This window comes from Diadema antillarum, unplaced genomic scaffold, assembly GCF_040938485.1.
Source record: "Diadema antillarum isolate AM-2024a unplaced genomic scaffold, OU_Dant_1.0 seq00000696_RagTag, whole genome shotgun sequence".
Lineage (NCBI taxonomy): Eukaryota > Metazoa > Echinodermata > Echinoidea > Diadematoida > Diadematidae > Diadema > Diadema antillarum.
This window is the reverse complement of record NW_027271601.1, coordinates 341,456-363,637: the sequence shown is the minus strand read 5'-3', so window position 1 is coordinate 363,637 and position 22,182 is coordinate 341,456. Positions and strand designations below refer to the sequence as shown.

Here is a 22,182-nt window from a genome sequence, read left to right as displayed (position 1 = left end):
GAAAGAAAGAAAGAAAAAAAAAGAAAAAAGAAGAAAGCATTATGGTGCCCTGCACACCCATTTATCAATAGACAGACGAATATCCAGTAAAATGTAACATTTATCTCCATGAATATAAATCTAATCTATTTCCAACTCCCGACACCCTGCTCTGCTCGTGGAGCACCACCAACATAATAAATGCATGTATCAGGCCTCATCTGTTGGAGTGAAGGTGTGGCAGCTGGCTTAGATTGGCAGAAACTCTCCATGCCTTCCCCAAAATGTTTTTGCACCTATCATTTTTCTTCATAACCATCATTTCTTTATTTAGTTAGCACTGCTTGGTTCAATGAGATTCAGATTTCAACTAACTTCAATTGCATGAATGTCATGACATTACGAGGCACTTGAGAACATCAAAACGTTCACATTTACGATAGAAATAAAATGTGGTCAGTGGAACAGTATTCAAACAACATGTGGGTTGATCAAACTTACACTTGCTATTCTTAATCTTCCCATCTTTATCATGAAATTCATTCAGTCAATGCATACATACTGTATCCATTTCCTGTAATCTTGCAACATCATATATATTGTGGTGCTCACAGTTTAACAAGCTTGTTTTCATTCACGTGAGCCATCATTATGTTTTTTACAGTTTCCTTTAGCTTCATGACTAGCAAACATAATTGACCATTTATTGCTGTTAGGTTTGTGCTTACGTTTATCACATCAATGAATAAATCTATGTTTGAGAGATAGAACAGTGGAATAAGATGACATAAAAGATAAAGAAATAGAGATAGAGAGAGAGAAAGAGAGAGAGAGGAAGAGAGAGAGAGTAAGAGAGAGAGGGTAGTAAGAGTAAACATGAATATCTGTGAGGTGTAGTGAGATACCGAGGGAAAAAGATTGGAACAAAAATATAGAAACTGAGATTCAAAGAGACATCAAAAGAGCAAAAGCCATAAGGAAATTAATAGGGACTGAAACAATACAAAGACTAGAAATGTCGCTACAGCGACTGGTTATACCCCCGCCAAACAACATTTCATAAGCTTTGGTCAAAACAACATTTCATAAGCTTTGGTAAAAAAACTGAGGAAGTAGTTAAATCCGCAAGATCTTTCCTTGATCTTCTGCCATTAATATGCCGTTACCATGGCAACGTACTTTCGGGTACTGTCGAAAAATGCGTCTTGCACATCTACAACCAAAGGCACACATCTGTACCAAGTTTCATGGAAATTGGGCAAAAACTGAGGAAGTAGTTTGCAACACAAAATTTTCCATCATTTTGGCTCATAATATGTGAGCTGTTACCATGGCAACATACTTTTTGTCACTGTCAAGAAATGTGTCATGCTGACCTATATCCTAAGACAAACATTCAATATGAATTCCATGAGAATTGGAAGAACACTGATGAAGCAGTTTTGCCATGAAGCATTTTGCCCTATATTTTACCAATAACATGCCGTTACCATGGCAACGCACTTTTTGCCACTGCGGAAATATGTGTCTTGCACATTAACATATTCAGATGAACATCTGTACCTAATTTCATAAAAATTGATCAAAAACTGTGGGAGGAGTTCGTGACGCAAGATTTGTACCCATTTTTGCCCATAATATGCCGTTACCATGGCAACGTACTTTTGGGTACTGTCAAAAAATACGTCTTGCACATCTACAACCCAAGGCACACATCTGTGCCAAGTTTTATGGGAATCGGTTGAAAACTGAGGAAGTAGTTCGCAACGCAAGATTTGCAACGGACCGACCGCCCGACCGACCGCCCGAACGACCGCCCGACCGACCGCCCGACCGCCCGACCGACCGCCCGACCGCCCGCTGATTCCTATATACCCCCTTCAAACTTCGTTTGGTGGGGGTATAAAAATACCATCATACCACCAAAGTGACATGACTATCATCATTTTCAACTGTGATGACCATCAAAAAACATTGAAATACCCCAAATGTGTCAACACTGCCCGATTGCTTCATGAAACCATTATCTTCTTTCCTCTGAAATGGCTTTTCCCTGATTCACCAGCATACACTACTTTTGACAATGTCATTGCGGCAAGATCTTTTAATCATTTCGTCATGAAATTTTGACTGATGATAAAGAAGCCGAGGATAATAGACACAATATGAAAATCATCAATTTTGACAAATTTTGACAGTCTGATTTTAGATGCGATTTTTTTTTTTTCTCAGCTGTTTCTGACTTCTGGCTCCTTTTGATGTGATGGGTCACATTTGTTACAGTGAGATATCTTTGTTTAAAGGACAAGTTCACCTTCATAAACATAAGGATTGAGAAAATGCAGCAATATTAGTAGAACACATCAGTGAAAGTTTGAGGAAAAGTGGACAATCGATGCAAAAGTTATGAATCTTTTAAATTTTTGTGTTGGAACTGCTGAATGAGGAGACTACTACAGCTTGTGATGTCATATGAGTACAACAGTATAAAGAAAATGTAAAGAAAATTCAACATATTTTCATTTTTTTCGCATAATAAAAGAGCATTTGACTTGCCTCTTGCTAAAGGTAGGGGGAATGATATTACCCATGACATATGTCGGTAACGAGTCAAGGGAATATGTACTTTTTTCAAAAGATAAAATTTTGTGAAATTCTCTTTATATCTTCCTTATATTGTTGTACGCATGTGACATCATGCACTGCAGTAGTCTTCTCATCCAGAGGTTACTTCACAAAAACTTCAAAAATTCATAACTTTTGAACGGATTGTCCGATTTTCCTCAAACTTTCAATGATGTGTTCTGCTAATATTGCTACATTTTCTCAATCCTTATGTTAATGAAGGTGAACTTGTCCTTTAATGAGTGACCAGGGATACAGAAGACATGACCAGACTATAGTCAATATTGACCAATGGATGACCTTAATGACTCATTACCAACTAGGTCAATGTCCTTCTTGTGCTTTTATGGACAGCCTCTAAACAAGAGGGCAACTTAGAAGAAAATTTCAGTGAAGAATATAGGAGTCTGCTGACTTCATCATATTGGTAATTCTGTCACAAATCAATTGGTATTGACTGCAGCATATTTTACTCAAAGTGAACTTGAATTCAAAACACTGAAAAGCACTTGGATACCTTACCCCTTGCACCAATTATCCTGCTTATCGGGTTTACTGGCAAATCATGATGGACGGTTTTGTTCTTGTGTCAAGAGATACACTTCATTGTTATTAGTAGTATTAAACCTTCATCGCTTAAGTTGTGAGACATCTATACTGTCTGTTTGCCATTGAGTGTTTTGATTTGTTCTTGACAAATCCTCTTGTTATTTTCTATGTGCACTTAAACTCAAGAAATTTTTGTAGTTGAATTAATATTCTATAGGTCAGCCATAAATAAGGGTCATTAAACATTTCCTTTCTGGCTGACACCTACCATAGCATATGTACCTACACACCTCTGTCTAAGAAATAAAAATGCCATATTCTTTCTGTTGCATGTGTGTGTGTGTGTGGGGGGGGGGGGGTGTTTATCTGATATGTTTGTGACTGCAAACTGTTGTCAATGTTTATATAGGCCTACATTCTTCCTGTTTTGGTAAAAAATGAAAATGAAACTGAAACTTAAATTACCTAGTAACTTTTGAGTTCTAAGTCCAGAATGTTAAAAGCGTCTTGGCTCCCAACCCCCCCCCCCCCCCCAAAAAAAAAAAAAAAATCATACATGCTCCTGCACAAGAAATTCATTTTGTATTAATTCGATATTTTCTTTTTTTCTTTTCTTTTCTTTTCTTTTGCTCTAACTTACAGGTAAAAAAGAAAAAAACAATGAGTAGCTCAAGGTCAAGAGATTGACCTTTTTTGTGTCATGACTTCTGTGAAGGACAAAGTAAACACTGGCCTCGTTTCCTTAAAGGACCTGCATTTATCAAGTATAACTAACTAGTGTATTCAACATTAGGTTCTTGTATTCTGGGCTTCTTTTCTGTTCCAGGTAGCGCTAAAGTAAAGTTTGCCTTAGTGGGTTGAGTGTGTGCTTTTTGGCATATGAGTAGTTGATACAGGTCAAGAGTGTCATTTCAATAACTTGGTCTCTGGGTTGATAATCTGAAAGAATTTGGTTTTGTTTGAAGTTTGATCACAATGCGGAATAGACTGTCATCAGTTCCCTAAAGCAGGTGACAACCTGTCTCTACTGGCCACTGGTTACATTAATTCAATGGGAGACCCAAACTTTGGCAAGTCCATGAAACATTGACAACATTTGATCTGGAGCAAGCATTTCTACCTTAGGTTGTATGAAACCTTCCTGAAAGCTGCCATCTTTTTTTTTTCTTTGTCTTGACATATAACAGAGTTCCTTGTGTTCTAGTCTTATCAATCTACCACTAGCACTTTCTCTATAATGTGATTCTCTTCCTTAGCCCATTGAAGACTATCCCCCCCCCCCCCAATAATCAAGACAGATGTCTATGGGAAATGTGTGGTCTAGCAAAATGAGCTCATTTTCAGTGGGTTAAAGGCAGACTGGGTGAATGCCCTTAAGATTGCTAATGGGGCAAGTGACTGTAAATTGAGCCTGTCCACAACATACCTTGAGATGTTTGACAGTGGTCCCCCAGAGAAGCCATAAGGGGAGTATGGCAGGACGTGGTGGTACGGATGGTAGGGCGTCTTCTTCAATGCTTGGAGGAGATTTGGCCTGTAGTCAGGATCCACACACCACAGAGAGCCTTTTCCTAGAGACTGGAGCACAACAAAATCATTTCATCAGTCTTCAAAATCAGTTAACACTTTAGAAACCACGCACCAAATTACAATATGATACAGGTCAGTGAACAGCAATGAATGAATATTACTAACACTTCATTTCTATATTCATGGACACTCTGCTATACTGTCATTACATGTAATTCTCTTCATCACATTCCTACATTTACAGAATCTTCTACAATATATGATTTCACACTACTTGTTCAACATTCATACTTTGGGTGACAGGCAAATGCAGTATACTATTTCCATAAAGTAGTAAAATCTAACACTGAAACTCATCCATCAAATAAATTACTTAAATGTACAATATTCAGAAATGTATTTGGAATATTTCACTACATAATCTTGGATATTGTCTTACATTGTCAGAGTCTATATTTGATGTTTGAGATATCAATCCATGAATTCTACTTACGTGAGAACAATATTGTCACTTCTTTGTGGGTGGAAAATGTATGCTTGTGAATATCCCTTTAACGGACTGTTTCATCAACCTTAGCAACGCCTCTATCATCACATAATGATGAATAAAATCTCTGTATAATGACGCCAAATCAATGATTAACCGATATCCACCAACCAGCCATTTTTGTCAGCATATCTCAGCTATGATTCATGATGCGTTGGAATTTTCTCTCTGATGCAGAGGCAAGGAGCTGTGCACAGCAGGGAACATCCCACACACCACTCCTCGGCAAGTCAGGTGACAAAAACTCTAATGATATTTATGGAATGCCTGAAATCTGAACAATTCATTACAACCAATTCTATACAAGATATTGAATATTGCTAAGCAGGTTCTTGTTACAATGTAAAATGAGCTACTAAGCGGATATACCCAGTCTCAAAGCCAAATAGCTGAGGATGAAGAAGTTCCATTCACCTCTTTGCAGACAGACAATATATCTTAAAATTTTGCAAAGAAGGAACACTTTTGTATAGCCTACAGGATATAAAAATAGGCATTCTTAAATCAAAATCTAACGTCTTGTCTCATTCATTCGAGGATCACAATAGCTAATGAGGATCAAGAAACCACTTGCCTTCATACAGAAATCATTTCTTTCATATCAAGTGGGTATACACAAGGCTGTTTCATAAGGCAGTATCTTTGTCTACCCCTTCCCTTCCCACTTTTCACGCCACCCAATCACAACTGATGGTATGTATAGTTATATTGATTTTCACACCCATCCTTCCTTACCTCCCACCCTATGTTTGTCATTACCCCCTGCTCACAGGCTGCTGATTCACACCTACTATCTGGGCCAAGAGAACCCAGCTTCTCCCCTCTCATTCCCACTTCTACCATTCTCCCTCTCCCTCTCTCTCACTCACTCCTGCTACATACTTACTAGTTATCATAAAATCACACCTTTCCAATCACCCAACCAACACTGCCATAGTGACTGTGATGTGTCATGCTCAGTAAAACACTGGGATACCACCAGAGCACACTCAGGATATAAAGATCCCAAGTTACCAATTTAACCATGTTTTATGTATTTATCATTTCTTAAAGGTCATCATATCCTAATATCTTCCTGTGGCTGATCTCTACAGGAGAATATGAAAGGCGTCTATAGAATAACCACCATACCTGCTCTAACATGCCACCTTCTACAGAGTGCTCCATCTATACACAATGAAGAGCCATTCAGTACAATTTTCACATTAATATAAAATGCTAAATTGTTAAGTAAATGGAATAGATATATATCTTACATACTGTTAATGTCTTCTAAATGGAAATGTGTTCTGCTGAACTTGGATATCCATTTTCATATTTTGTAAGATACATCATATTTTTTGAGAGGATGATTGTTTAAGGACACACTGTGTAAAATGTTCAGAGTTCAGTAAGCTACAAAGAGTATTAATAATGTACACATAATCATACAAAGCCATTTTTAATTTGTCTATTCAGTTTAACTGCTATGTGACTGTTCTACAATAAGGCATGAACACTATATCTTGGTTTCTTAAAGCTCTTTACTTTGTGACAAAAAGTTGCAAACTGCTGTGGTATCAGCAGAGACGGCATACATGCCTACTTTATAAGGGCATAGAATCAGCCAACAAAGACCTTACGATAGCCAGGGTACGGTCCATGAAGAAAGAGAAAAGTCGAGGGAACATGTCGAGCAGGAAACAGGAGAAGCAATCTCTCAAACTGCTTCAGGGCATCATCTCTGTAATTTGCTTAGTTTCCATGGTAACTAAACCAAACAACAGCTTGTACAGGAGCACATGTGCTGCAAGCATTGCCACTGCTCTATTGTTGTCTTCCCTAGCGTTCTTTGTTGGTTAGAGCAAAATGGTCTGCAGTTTCAGGAGCTCATTGAAACTTGGCAGGGAAGCACTATGATTCTCAAACAAACCTGACTTATTTTTGGCATAGCTAATGAGAAGGCAGAGATACCACTGATTAGTGTAAGGCATCATATACAGCTGCCTGTAACATGTCATGTATTAAGTGTCACAGTCATGATGTATTCTCTGCACTGGGTCTGTACTGCCAAGACTAGGAGGCCCCAGCTGGCACACTTGGTTACTTAGCCTTGGTTAGGAGTCTTTTGTTGGGGCATGCAGCCCTCCTCCCTTTTGTTCACAAAATGGGAGTTTGAAATTGGAGGGAAAAATGAAGTGCAAGTTGTGAATCAATGGCACGCCCTTGGAAAGTGTTGGGTGTTTTCACAAGGGGAGTCTGCCTCACATGAAGTGTGATTTCAGCATAGCATAACACATGGTGTGCAAGCTCAGGAAATTGCATTGGATTCCAACATGGAGGGGAAAAAAAAACTTTGATTAGTGATCTTACATGAACTGGACTCTCACGGACAAGTCCATAACCATTCATATACATGAAGAGTAGAATAATTATGATGAGCCACTCCAATAAAATCATCTAAAGTATGAATCATGGAAACACACAGCAACCAACCCCCAGAGAACTATGAGATGTATCAACTATTAGCTACGTCAATTATGAGTTTCATTATCAAAATAAAATATTTGAATCAAAGGCCACTCAAACTTGTGTGAGAGGTGTTTAGGCAATTGTGAGACAAACTGGAAAATCAACATAATTTTCATATCATTAAGCAAAAAAGAAATAGTTCAACATTATTTATATAGTTCAGCTGCTTGATGTCAATTGCAATCTACATCTCAAATTTGATGATCTTTGGAGAGAGGGGTCTCCTATACAGGTTACTATTTGAGTGGGAGTTACAAAAGAATTCCTCAAGAATACCACAGGTAGATATGATGTTAGTGATCTAACTGTACAACACTCAGAGTGACAATCTGGCTAACTGGTAACATCAATCATTCCAAGTGCATGTACTACACACTGCAAACAGATGAAAGACTTGGAATAGTTTCTCTACTTATCAGAAGGAACTGATGACACTGTGAAACCAGGAAACTTGACAAACAGCCATCAATCCTGGACTTCATCCTATCTCTAGTTCCTCATTCCTTTCCCTATTCTAAAGTGTCCCCAGAAAGAAAAGCATGGAGAGAGGAGGGAAAGATGAGATTCAAAAACGAAGGAACCAGGTGACAAGAAGCTTCTATGCTTTTGTCCCAAAATAAATAAACTTTAGATAAATTCACACTGCAGGGGCCCAGTCAATCCAAGAAAACATAGGAGCAAATAAGGATAAGCACAAGAAGTGAGAAGAAACTAATTTGTGGCCAAGGCAACTTGTCTCTGACCTCATCCATGTTGCCAGGGAGCTTTGGTTGCTAGGCAACAACAGCTCCTTCCCCAGCCAGCTGAGGATAGCTGTTGTCTGCCTTACCAGACCCTATGCTCATATTGATAATTTTGTACAAATATTACTGACAAACAGAAAAATGTTTCAGTCAGAATTGTATGAAAATGTGATGTTAAATATGAGTCTGTACTGACTTAACAAATAAATTGGGGAAAAAAACTAAAACTGAATTTATGATGTGATTTTTGATAAAAGACTTCTGTGCTTGGCTCATTTTTGTCAAAGTTATGTTAGAATTGGTCATCACAGATATAATCATTAAAAAACAAAGAATATCATGCTGCCAAAGACAATCTGAGAATTTTTTCAAGGCTCATCTTATTGTATACATGCCCACTATCTGTATACATGCTAAAGTCTTTACTTACCCACAAATGCTAAAGTGTGAAAGATGCACAATTGTATTACAATCTGCTACATGTTATTTGTATGAAAGTTAACTGTCTGGCTGCTGGCATCGATCATGATTCAGATTTGTGGTGATGATTGAATAGCTGTGCCAGTAACACAACTGAGTTCCAAGGAGAGACTACTGGCACTGTCCAATAAGAGGATGAGGATCATGGAAGCATCACCATGGTAACGGTGACTGACAGGGTACAGCCAAATGCCTCAAGAGTACCCATGGGATACCAGCTATCAAGGGATATCCGGACACTGAAACATTCTTTCCTTTTCTCCACTTATACATTCAAACACTGTCTGTACCTTTCTCTTTTATACCTGTCCATACTCTTCTGCATAGGGTTTCAGTTGAGATCTCAGAAAACGTGGCCCAACTACATATGTTTACCTGCCTGCTGTCCTTCAGTCTCGCAACAGCTGTCTGTAATCAGCAATTTCCTTCCAACAAAGCCTTCTCTCACAATTATCTCTCACTGCCTTTCATTAAATGTCTTCTTGTTATCCTCATTCTGTTATTAGCATATTTCCTCTTTCTAGCCTAATTCCATGGCTTAGGAGGCATGTTAATGCTGGCTTCTTTTTCCATGCAATGGAATCTCATATCACATAAATTCATCTGCATATAGATCTAATTTGCTTGTTGGCTTACAGAAATAATAACACAAAAAGAAGACTACATGTTCTACTGGACTCTTTGGTATTACTTTGTGGTCTTCAAACAAGCATTGAGCATCACAATCAACAGCCTGCTCAACGCGAGTTCAATAAACTTGTATTTCCTCCTCTTTGTCTGAGAGTAGCAACCTCTAATACTTTGTTTTAACAGGGCCTTAGTTACTGTTTCTCCTATTAGCACTCCATGAGACAGTAGAGTCTAAAGGAGGAAGTACAGGACTTCCTTGTAAGGATCGTGTCCAAACAGAATTTTAGCACTGGCATATTACACGGCTGTGTCTAGAGCAATATGTGCTGTTCAGCTTGCAATCTCTACATGTGCTCAAAATGTGCTGCCATTTTCCCTGCAGAATAGGAGAAATGAACAGTGCACAGTAGGCCTGTTTCATATTTTGTGATTCCCAGAAGGTACAAGCCCTCTGAGTATACCTACAACAAAAACAACAACAACAACAAGACTGCTGCTTTTTTAGTGAGGTGTGGCGAATGCAGCGCTGGCAGAGGTTATTTTATCATACTGCTACAGCTGGTACAGCATGCTATTGATTCAATATTTCCTTTAAAGGATAATCCACCTTCAGATACATATGGATTGAATGAATGCAGCAATGATATTTTCCTCAAACTCTCACTGATGTGTTCTACTAATATTGCTGCATTCACTGAATCCACATGTCTATGAAGGTGGACTTGTCCTTTAAAGACTGAATAGTTATAATTGTCCATTTTGTGAGTTAAAGACTGTGCCACTCTACTCATTGGCGTATTTCTTCACATGACAAAGAAAAAACATTAAGCATCAAGATCAGACTGATAATGTACAGCATCAAGCTATACTCTCTAGTTCAATATTCTACCAATTCTGATTAATTCCAATCATAATATCAATACTTGATATCACAGACATCCTCAACTCTGTTCAAAGACTGTGCTCCAAGACTGAAGTGAACAGCATGAATGAATCCCTGAATGACTTAATACATCTTTGATTCTTAAACTTCAGCATTCTACAGGTGCAAGTGCTAATAATGTACATGCTTCAAGCTAAATCCTTGTTCATATGTCATCATGTTACACCAATCTGAAGCCACAAAAACCAAGATCTGAAGCTGAGAACCTGGGGCAATACATGACCCTCGTATCCCTAACCACCACCTACTCTCCATCAAAGGGGGAGGGGGGGGGGGGGGATGTTCTCGCAAGTTTTTACATTATTAGCTACAAGAAAAGGCTGAGAAATGGAATTGTTTTGTTCGACAAGGAAGAAAGAAAACCTGCACTATTTTATCTGCTCTTACAACAGAGAGTAATACCTATCACTCATCAAATTTGCCTGAAAGAAAAGAAGCCATCTAACAGGACATGGGAGGGTGGAACCTGGAAGAGATTTGTGACCCTAATAATTGTAGGAGGCAGCTGGGCTATTACTTCATTTAGCCTCTCCTTTCACACACCTCAACAATACCACACTGTGGTTTGCACACAATTATCAACATTTGATCTGCTTTGTTTGATATTTCTAGTCTCATATACAGACACTGCAGGTGCAACTATCAGCTGGGGGTTGTCATGGCAACATGAGTAAACACAAATAAACATCAAAAGGATTCTAGTATTAACCTTCCAAATTTCAAATCTGTATGTTCTGCTGATGGGCAGGTGTTCAATTGCACCTTTGCTCTCTTTGTTCTCTATTCAAATGGTTTCAATAACTATTTAGCAAACATTTACAACATTCATACTTTTTTTTTTTTTTGATTACATACTAAAGATCAAGTCTTTGGCTATAAATTCTGGACAGCCTTAGTTAACAAAACTTGATGGTATTAACAAAAGATAACTGGGGATACAATTTACTCTATTTCTTAAGACATGGAAAGCATTCATGCTCTGATAAGGGTAGAATATATTAACAACTGCAAAGGCACATCACCAAGTAAAGAGGTTAAGAATAAGACAAATATTAGAGCAGAGCCAGGGTATGATATACTGCCTGATATGAGTTTCTTTATTGTGACAGCTGTTCCTATTACTCACTACATGGAAGGGACACAAAGTTCAATCATAGATGTACCTGGAACAAGATACTATGATCAAATTACAAATGGGGTCCATAGTACTGTATCAATGTGAATCGTATTTTGTAGACACTGACAGCATGATCATGTGACCATAGTTCTAGATTTGTAAGGTTTACTAAAAATATCTTTCTTTTCTAGGAAGTTAAAAAAAAATGTGATCAACAAATATTTTTATTTTCAACTTCAACCAAAACAGCATGCTATATATTTTCTGTGTTACACAAAAATAGGTGTGTGTCTTTTTTTTTTTTTTATGCAGCATTTTTTCCCTTGGGAAGAAAAATAAGCTTAGTGGCTTGTGGCTCTGTTGATGCCATATTGGTTGCCATGGTTACATTCATCATGTAGCTGAGTGTGTAGCCAAAGTCTTCATCACTGCTGTGTTATTTTTAAATATTAATATGTCCATTTAGCAATGGAAATCCAGCCAGTTATCTATAGGTACGACCATTTTTTTTTTTCCTCGAATGATCTGCTCTACATATCTTGTGCAGTGTGAATAAAATGCTGCTATACTGAAGTAGAACCATGATATACTTGTATGTATGGCTTTCATTATGGATGACAGAATACTCTCAAAACTCTCTGTACATCAAATTTACTAAGGTCAAATTTTGTTTAGAAATGTCAAATGAATGTACAGTGTAAAATATAGAGAGTGTGACTTAACTATTAAAAGCTTGAAGTCAGATCATTCAAGTTCAAACTTATTCTTTATCCCTATCAAATTAAATTCACTTCAAGCAGTGGTGAATGAGCAGGCTCTTGTCAAGTTACTGCCAGCAGAACATCAAATCGTGTCTAAATAAGGGTTAATTCATAATGATTTATGCCTAGCATGTATCTCAATTTTTGGTGGTCTATGTAAATCTTCCTTATCATCAAGTTTGTGCATCATTTTGGGCCTCCAATTTTTCTTTATCTGCCCCAGTGCTTGCCCTGAAACACTTTTTTTTTTTTGGCTTAAGGCCATTTGTAAGAGATCATGAAAAACCCCTGACATTATGAATTTGTAATATTTACAGTAATTGCTTATATCACACAGAATGAAATCTGAGGGTAACTCCTATCCTTTATAGTCTTCACTGGTTGCCGATGTGAGTTGGTACATTGTATGGTGTTTCAAGTTCTGACACTTGTATTCAAATGTCTTCATGGATATGCCTCTGCTTATCTCAGTGAACTCAGGAAGCCATATCAGCCCGGTTGTTACCTACATATGTTCAAAGTCAAAGAATTTACTCTTTGAAGTAGTGAAATCCTAGGCATTTGAATATATATGGCAATATCATGACAGAAAAATCTCCGTCTGAACATACGATATATCACACATTTTGAAAATTTAAATCTGTATGAAAAACTCATCTTTTTGATATCCTGTTGATTATATTTGTAAAATATGAACACTGACATTTTTGTATAATTTTTGTTTTGATCCTACATTTTTATGCATTTTTAAGAACTTATTCTTTTGAAGTTTTATTGTTTTACAATAGCAGGTGACAGTTTGGTGAAATCACTGTCTATGATGTAGGTTGGGGAATCATCACTCTGAAACCATGATGATTTAATCACTACTAACATCTTTTATCGTTATGTGAGTCTTACTTCATTTGTTAATGTTTATTCCATTTCGTTAGGTGACAAATATTCAATATGACTCTTCTCCCTACTTAGCTCTTCACTGTGCCCACTCCCTGTGTCCCACAAAACACCAGGGAATAGTTTGGTCGTCTCTTAAAGTAAATATCACTGGATCAGAGTGGGCAAGGCTTCCTGCAACAAACAATATTTGTATACCACAGCAATATTTCTGCAAGTTAAATGAACCAAATCCATCATAATCACGTATAATGGCAGGGGCTTTTTTTTTTCCCCTCACACGCACTTCATAAAATTCCTTCTTCTTCTGCAAAACTGTCCTCAAATACACAGGCTTTTGCCATGGAATGTCTAACACTCTATCCTGTTACTCAGAACAATGCCAACAGGAAGAGACCAGAACTAACTCTGGTGTTGTGTAAGCACCCTCTGATTGGCTGCTGGATGGCAATACCTCATCGTTTAACCCCGCCCTATTGGCTCTAAGTCACTTGTTATGAAGTCAGAGCAGTGTGGCTCCACTTCTTTCTTTTTTTGCATGACCAAATATGTTATGTTCCACACCAACGATTGGTTGTTGAGTTTTTGATGCTTCCTATAGCAGGTAATTACAAAGAAAGCTGCACGGAGCACTGTGCAAAATCTGTCTGATATGACATGAATGAGGAAATACATGCAAATTCTGTGTGTGTATGAGGCAATGATGTTTATAAAAAAATGTAAATGAACAGCACAGTCATCTGAAGTCACCAGAAGATAAAATTCCTTCCTCTAAATGTCTCCACTAGCACAGTACAATAGGATACAATATAATATTGATTACAACATGATTAGAAGAATTATTCCTGGTCTTCATGTTTTGCTGGAAAAGTTAAAAACTTGGAATTATTTTCTTCATATCCACAGCATGACATAAGGGATCAAAGTTTCCCGGATAAATGCCTTAGGACTTCTTATATCTAAGCGACATTTTATCTAATTCTCACTAATATTTAGACTGAATAAAATTCAGCAATATCTAAATGCAAAAAAGGCTAACGTTATAAATAATATTTTAAAAAATGGGATAATGTAGTGCAACTAGATATAAAGACCAATCAAAACTGAGTGCATGCAAAAAAAACAACCACAAAATAAATCAATACAGCTATTAAAGTCACAAATCAAAACTTCTAATATATATAAGGAAAAGGAAGAAAAATAAAGAGAAACATCCTACATGCAAATCAAAATTCTGAATCAACTATCAAACATTCAATTCAGGTCTCAAATACTAGCCAAGTGCCAGAAATGATTGGGGCTGTAAGACATGCCACGCTGAGCCTCCTCCTACGCACAATGCACAGAGCTTGCCAGTGCAGTGAGGGGCTGCAGCCAGCTACGGTCCCACTGAAAAAGTCACACTCACATCAGTCACCATAGCAACTGAGCATCGGTTGCTATGGTAATCAAATCAAAGTTGCCTGCCCTCTCAGCCAAGCAGGAAATGAGTAAAAAATGGAGTGTTGATAAGGGGAAAAAACCTGGGATAATGGCAAGGAAAGTAGCGGTCTGGAAACACACAGTGATATTCTCACCAAACCGTGTTTTCTTACAAACCCAGTATTTTTGCTTTTCTTGCACTAATTCCTAATTCCTGCACTTCTGTCTCAATCTGATAAATACCTGAACACTGTGCTACCCTTCAAATGTCTTGTTCTGTTCTTTTTTTTTTATTACTCTGAATTTGTACACGTAATGCAGGATTGTCATGATATTAGCTGTATCATCTAACAAATCCAATTTAGCTTACTACTTTAGCATTCCATTTTGGACAGACTGTGCCTATCAATACATTATACCTTTGTATCTTTAATCATGATCAAAATATCACAAATGAAAAGTAACGGTAACAACCTTCAGAGGCAAATTATCTATCCTACTCTGTACTGGAACACTCATTGAAACAAGAAAATTCACTTACTTGGCCTTTGATTTTGTCAACTTTTCGGAAGCACTTGTTAAGAGAGAGGTTGTGTCGCACCGAGTTTTTCCAGCCAGTAGGAGCAGTGCGGAAGTAGGGGAAGTGGTCTTGGATCCAGCGGTATATCTCCTTGACGGGAAGACGCTTGAGAGGGCAGTCCTCAATAGACATGAAGATGAGGCAGCTAAAGGAGAAGGGAGGTTTGCTGTTAATGTGTCGATGAGGGTCCATTGTATCATCTTGGTAACCATAATACCCATTGATTGCATTGCTACCAACATCATTTTCTTTGGAGTACGATTCATCATCATCCTCATCATCGTCCAAATTGATGTCCTTGAGGACATTTGTGGTGTGCAGCCACCCCAGGGGTTTGAGTTCATCATCTTCTAATGGCCCTTTATCCATTCTGATGGCCCCAAAGCAACTACTGTTGAGGTCCAGATCTGTGTCCTCCATCTCTATCTTGACTTGCTTGAGAGCAGTAGATAACGAGGAAGCAGGCAAACTCTGGCTGAGACCCAGAGTGTGGGGCTTCTTCAAGAGAGAGTCTTCTGGCTTGCGATTAGGAGGCATGGTGGCCAATCACCACCTGTAAGGTAACAAAAATATGAGTTGTCAAGAAAGAAACTTAGGAAACACCTCACTTCAGTATTACCGGAAACATTTTCTTAGGAAAGGAAAGAATGAAAAGGAAACTGAAGCCGTATTCATGCCACACTTTTCTTTATCACCAAATCTTTCTATGCTGGAGACCCTTTCTTTGCCACTAATAGATTTTGGAGGAAAAGAAACAGAGTAGCAATACACTTATGACACAAAGGAGAAATCACAACTTACCATTGCCTGAGAGTAAGCCATATTCAATACCTCTTAGTCAATACCTTGGTTAGAATCTAAGTTGAGAGGGATGAAAAGGGTCCTAACTGGTGGAGAGGCTTGAATGGGGTGCACTAGCGGGTTTCCTGCCCACCTCTCTGCTAAGCCCAACCCCCTTACATTTGCATAACAAAGGCCCTCTCACTCCCTCATTTGGAACTAACGGTGCAACAGACTCAGCTCAACCTAATCTCAATCAGTTGTGTACTAAGTGCCACCGTGGCATTGGCCAATGAAAAGTTCATTTTTGTGGAGGGGGGGGGGGGGCTGACGAGATAGAAGTTACAGCGTATAAAATTTGCAGCAGATTTTTGTTTGCTGAGCATATGATTTTTTTCCATCGAACAATGAACAAAACATCAAACATCAAGTGTTAAACATGACTGCATGTGAGGGGGCTGGACAAAACTCAAAGCGCAACAGACAGCAGAAAAAAAGACCCTTAACACATTAATTCAGAGTACATGAAAATATGTCACTATTTGATCATACACAGCATGCACTACATAAGTTGTATCGGAGTATCAAGGAAGAAATTTATGGTAGACAATAACTCTATCATACTGCTGACATAAACCAGAAGATTTCTTCCCCTTTTCTCACTGTAAACCTAATGTCGTTTTTCTGGTGTTAAGTCTGTCTCTTCTCTCTTTCCTGCCTTGCTTGAATTGGGAGGACTGAAAGTAGGTGAGATGTTTTCATCTCACCTTCCTGCTGAAAGCAACCTTATATCAGTCTGTATCCTGTTACTCCTCATGGGAACACCAGTTAAAGGACAAGTTCACTTTAATATGCATGTGGATTGAGTGAATGCAGTAATATCAGTAGAACACATCAGTGAAAATTAAGAAAAATCAGGCAATACATTTAAAAGTTAAGAATTTATAATATCTCTGTGCAGTCACTGCTGGATATGAAGACTGTTACAGTTTGTAATGTCACATGCATAGAATGATATAGGTCCTAAAGAAAATGTAAACAGAATTCCACAAAATTTCATTTTTTGAAAAAAGTACAAATTTCCTTGAACTGCTACTGATGTATATTAAGGGTAGGCCTACATTGTAATATTACTCCCCCTGCCTTCTGAAAGAGGCAAGTAAGTGCTCTTTTATTGTGCTAAAAAGTGAAAATATGTTGATTTTTCTTTTAATTTTTTTTTTCATATTGTTCTACACATGTGACATCAGAAACCATAGTAGTCTTCTCATCTAGTGACGGCAGCACTGAAACTTTCTAATTTTTGAATGGATTGTCTGATTTTCCATGAACTTTCACTGATGTGTTCTACTAATATTACTGCATTCATTCAACCCCCCTGCATATTAAGGTGAACTTGTCCTGTAAAGATAACAATGTTACATCTACAATATGCAATGCTTATCAATAGGTGTTTAAGAAGACAAGCTATTCTACAACCTATCCATATCATGCTCACAATAGTCACATAAATGCTACTCTTTCTTTGTACACTGTATGTGTATGTTACTTTGTGTGCATATATGTAAGGTATAGCTGTGAGCCGTCAGTCATGGGAGCATTGCCTAAACAGAGAATGTGGTATGGAATCTCTTACTCCCAACTTGTGTGTTTACAGTCAGCTGAGTCAGGCTGGAATGCTAAAAATGTGATTTTCATCACAGCAGCTTTCCCTATTTTTTTTTCCTTCTCTAAATCCATTGAGGGATCAGTTTCAGTGAGCCTTGTTTCCAGCAAAATTTGAGAACACTAGAAAGATGAAACGCTTTAAATACCACGTTCCATGGATCCTTGTTAGACCTTTGATGTACTGATTAACCCATAAAGCATGTGAAACCCAGAGGAACACTTGTAATGAGCACAAGAACCAGTGAAACCTGAACCACTAAAAGTTGATGGACAACTTGAAATTTGAAACTTTTATAGAATGTGGCTCAAAGCTCTTATCAGAGCATAGACTTCTAGTCTAGAAGGCATCCCTTTCTAGTTTCTTTCTTTTGAAAGTCTTAAAGGAAAAATTGTATGTAAAATGAGCGAATGCAGCAATATTAATAGAACACATCAGTGAAAGTTTGAGGAAAATCAGACAATCTGTTCAAAAGCTAAAAACTTTTTAAGTCTCTGCAGTCACTGCTGGATGAAAACACCACTACAATGTCACATGTATGGGATATAGGCCTCAGCAAAATATGAAGAGAATTTCACAAAATTTAATTTTTTGAAAAAGTATACATTCCCTCCATTTGTACCTGACATAGGCCTATATGATAAGGATAATATCATTCTCTCTGCCTTCTGAAAGAGTTGAGTCAAGTGCTCTTTCATCATGCCAGAAAAGTGAAATTATGTTGAATTTTCTTTACACTTTCTTTGTATCGTTCTTCTCATGACATCACAAGCTTTAGTAGCCTTCTCATCCAGCGATGGCGGCAGCCAAACTTCAAAAATTCATAACTTTTGAATGGACTGTTTGATTTTCCTCAAACTTTCATTGGGATGTGTTATTGCTGCATTTTCACAATTCTCATGTGTATATGAAGGTGAACTTGTCCATTACTAGTATGCTACATGTATACGGAATAAACATTACTGTAAAGGCACAAATTTTTGCGGTACATTAATTTTCGCGCATTTCGCGCTACTTTTGGCTAGTGCGACTTCTACAACCCGCGAAAATATCTTCACGATTTTCTCTGCACATTTTGAATGGATTGACAATCGTACAGAGCAATCAAGAACCCGCATATAGGTCTATATGTTTCTGAGCTGCTCAGCGCGAAAAATTAATTGCGTGAAAATACGGATGTTTACAGCAGGCAGCCTACACTGCACTTGAATGTAGGCATTGAGAAACGACAACCGTTCATGGTTTTACAGCTAAGCTAGAAATTTTGCACAGAGTCAACTTTACATCACAACCTAGAATCCTTCTATAACGATTTTGATATTTTTGCCATGTAGGATGCTGTCCTTTTTGTGTTCAGTCTTCTAATAATGGACCACAACCTGGTCAGTCTCTTCAGTCACTATCAAGCAATCCTCTTCAAACATACATTTAGTTATATTTGATATGAGACGTGTTCCTAGTTATCGCTGATGAGGTTGCCTTCAAATGTAATGTAGAGACAAATGATAAAGCATGTCTGTTTAAAGAAAAAAAAATCACATGCTAATGTGAATGAGCATTGTAACAGCACAGGGCAGAGCTATACACCATGGCAACCAAACATGTTTGGGACAATAAAGGTGACTTTTGGCAAATCGGCCTATTAGTTGCTGTCACATATATTGATGCAAAAAGAATGGTGATAATGTCCTCAATTCATCTCCCACCCAATGTTTGTCCACAAGAATATCATAAAAATCATATTTATGGCCAGAAATTCAGTAACTCCACCCCTTCATCCTCCCCCTCCCCCTCAGTCATCATTACTAAGCAACTGCAACAAAACAACAACTGATTTCATTTAAGATTTCATATTAGAAAGGAAACTTTGTTAAGATCTGTGTGCATGTCAATGGGAGACTTTATAAGGCCACAACATTAGCACCTCATCTACATTTAACTCATGAATTGTAACATTCACAGCATTTTTGTGTGAAAAGATTGGAAGTGTTTAAAGTCCACCACTGTCTTGTTCTAGGTCCCAGTTTATTTATAAAACCTCTACAATACTACCATTTGATTTAACTCCATCTTGATATTGTAATAACTTGAAATTGTGTAAAAATGCACTTTTAATTAACTGACTCACAGGCATGTGCAATGTAGTGTCTCTTGCTTGAACTGAAGTAATGGATACTATATATAGTCATTTTACAGTCTTGACCTGTTTACAAATTTCAAATGTCACTGTCACTGCCATACTGTATTCCCAAGTTTATCAATTCACTAACCTCCCACTCGTTATTTCTGCACAGCATTAACACCCTTCCTACGCAATGACTCGAAGTCATAGTACTGTTACTAACAGCCCTGCCGCCTGCCGATAGCTGACCTCTGGGATCACAAATTCTTGATAGGTTGAACCTGGCTTGAGCTGGACATAACTCACCCTGGCCGGACAGCTTACACATGTGTAGAAGTGATAGCAACCACACATAAAAAGAGCAGCAAAGGTTAAAGGATTTGTCAGTGTGATACACCACTCCATAGTGGGATGGCAAAGCCACGGGTCATGAATGCATTCTGTATCCATGCTATACTACATGCCTTACCTTACGTCCTCCTATATATTGTATACAGTCAGCAATCTCATAGTGATAACATTGTATGATTACAAAGTTAACTTCTTTTCTTTGTGCATTCAAAATATCAGAGGAATTACAAATCAACAAAATGATTCTGGTGTACAGGACGCCAATGAGATCAGAGCCATGCCAGGATACATGTTACAACAGTCATTAAACACAATATAGCACTCTCCAATGTACAGTTAGAAAAGAACAAAATATCAACTAATCCAACCTCAATAGGCTTACTTCTTCATTTGTTTGGAATGTCATCCAGACCTCGCATGATACTTTTATATTGTAAGACATGACAGTGACAATGTTAATGTGTGGAGTATTCTAAAGCTAATCCTATCAGATGGGTCAAAACAGTTGCTCTGTCAAACTGTCTTTTATTGTGTCTTTTCATCTCAGCACGTTCCATAGTTCCAGCTTCTGTGACACATATCAGTGGGTGTGGTCTACAGGTACCATGAAATCTGTCACTTAATTGTAGGCCTACATTGTATCTCATCACTTTGCTACAAATGTTCTTGCCTCAATCTTAGGTACACCAATGAAAGAGTAGAAAGAAGCTACCGGTACCAACCATTGTGAAATACATCGCTTTCAGCACCTGGAGAGAAATTAAATCAGCCAAGATTTAGTGAGGGATACGGGAAAGTTTTTGACAGGAGAAAGAAAACCATGCCTCTTGTTGCCTTTGTAGGACTGCCCTTTGGGCACCACTTCCAGAAAAATAACACTAAATTGAAAATGAAATCCCAGAAGAAAATGGAGGCACAAGCAAGGGTAATGTACATTTTGTTCACATCACAAGGTTCTGTGTGTGTTTTTTCTTTTTAGTTGCCAGGGCAACTCAAACCCCAACTGTTTGCTCAGCCATTGTTAGCAACCCAACTTCCCCTCCATTGTTGTGGGTAAAGAAAAACACAAGAATTTTGTTCTCCTTTGAATAGCTCACCAAAGAGAGATTGATATACACTCCTATTTCCCTCTTTCTGCACTTGGGAGCTTATGCACCAAATAAGATGACTGAGAGAGAACACTGATTCTAAAGTTCAGGGCACAATTGGGATGTGGACCAGTGAGCATTTGTCACCTCTCTATTGAAGGCCAATCTGCTTCAGTACACTGCACTCTGCATCAAGGAAAAAAAATCATGGTTGCCATGACTATGGTTCACTGTTGATTACTGGAGCAAGCTGTTTCTATAGTTACCATGGCCTAGTGCCAACAATGGAATGGAAAAGAGAGAGAGAGAGAAAAAAAAAGTATGACAACACCATTGCTCTGTTCACAAGGAAGTAGTTCAAGTGTTTCTATACACAGCATATAACTGTGTATTTAAACAAAAGTAAAGGCTACACTCAGACTATACAATTAATCATGCATGCTAGGATTACATGTGACCTGCCACAACAAAAGGATCTGAAAGTCACTGATGGCTGAACTGAGAAAATCTTGTTTGAAGTCAGATCATCAAAACTGGTCAAAACCATCAAATTTCTGTTTTGGGCATAATTTTGTAGTCTAATGTTTCGTCTACCATCTGCCGAAATTTCGAAGTTAAATGATCAAAGGAAAGGCAAGAAATCAGCGTTTTCTGGACCATGATTTTCCCACTTTCAACCCAAAAAAGAAACGTGTCCGATGATTTGGATTTAGCGCCGCAGATAGACTCTGCCCCTAGCAACGAGGGAGGGATCTTATTGGTCAGTGCATGGCATCCTGGATACTGATTGGTCATGCATAGACTGCTGGCACTAGCTTGAGGGGAACATGGCGGAGGTTGCTAGGAGCATACCTTCTATTGTCA

At 38.1% G+C, this 22,182-nt stretch overlaps 1 protein-coding gene across 6 annotated transcripts in view; it reads right to left on the bottom strand.

The window, feature by feature from the left end:
- LOC139737542 (forkhead box protein N3-like) overlaps positions 1-22,182 on the bottom strand; it is a 100,732-nt gene that overhangs the window by 33,484 nt on the left and 45,066 nt on the right. For 4 of the 6 annotated variants that reach the window (XM_071648215.1, XM_071648216.1, XM_071648214.1 and 1 more), the window contains exons 2-3: positions 15,273-15,864; positions 4,580-4,731 (exon numbers count right to left, since the gene is read on the bottom strand). In XM_071648215.1, the coding sequence (XP_071504316.1) occupies positions 4,580-4,731; positions 15,273-15,848 (728 nt within the window). In that variant the 5' untranslated portion in view covers positions 15,849-15,864. Of the gene's footprint in view, positions 1-4,579; positions 4,732-15,272; positions 15,865-16,112; positions 16,210-22,182 lie in introns of those variants that run through there. The other 2 variants (XM_071648213.1, XM_071648218.1) reach the window with 1 other exon arrangement.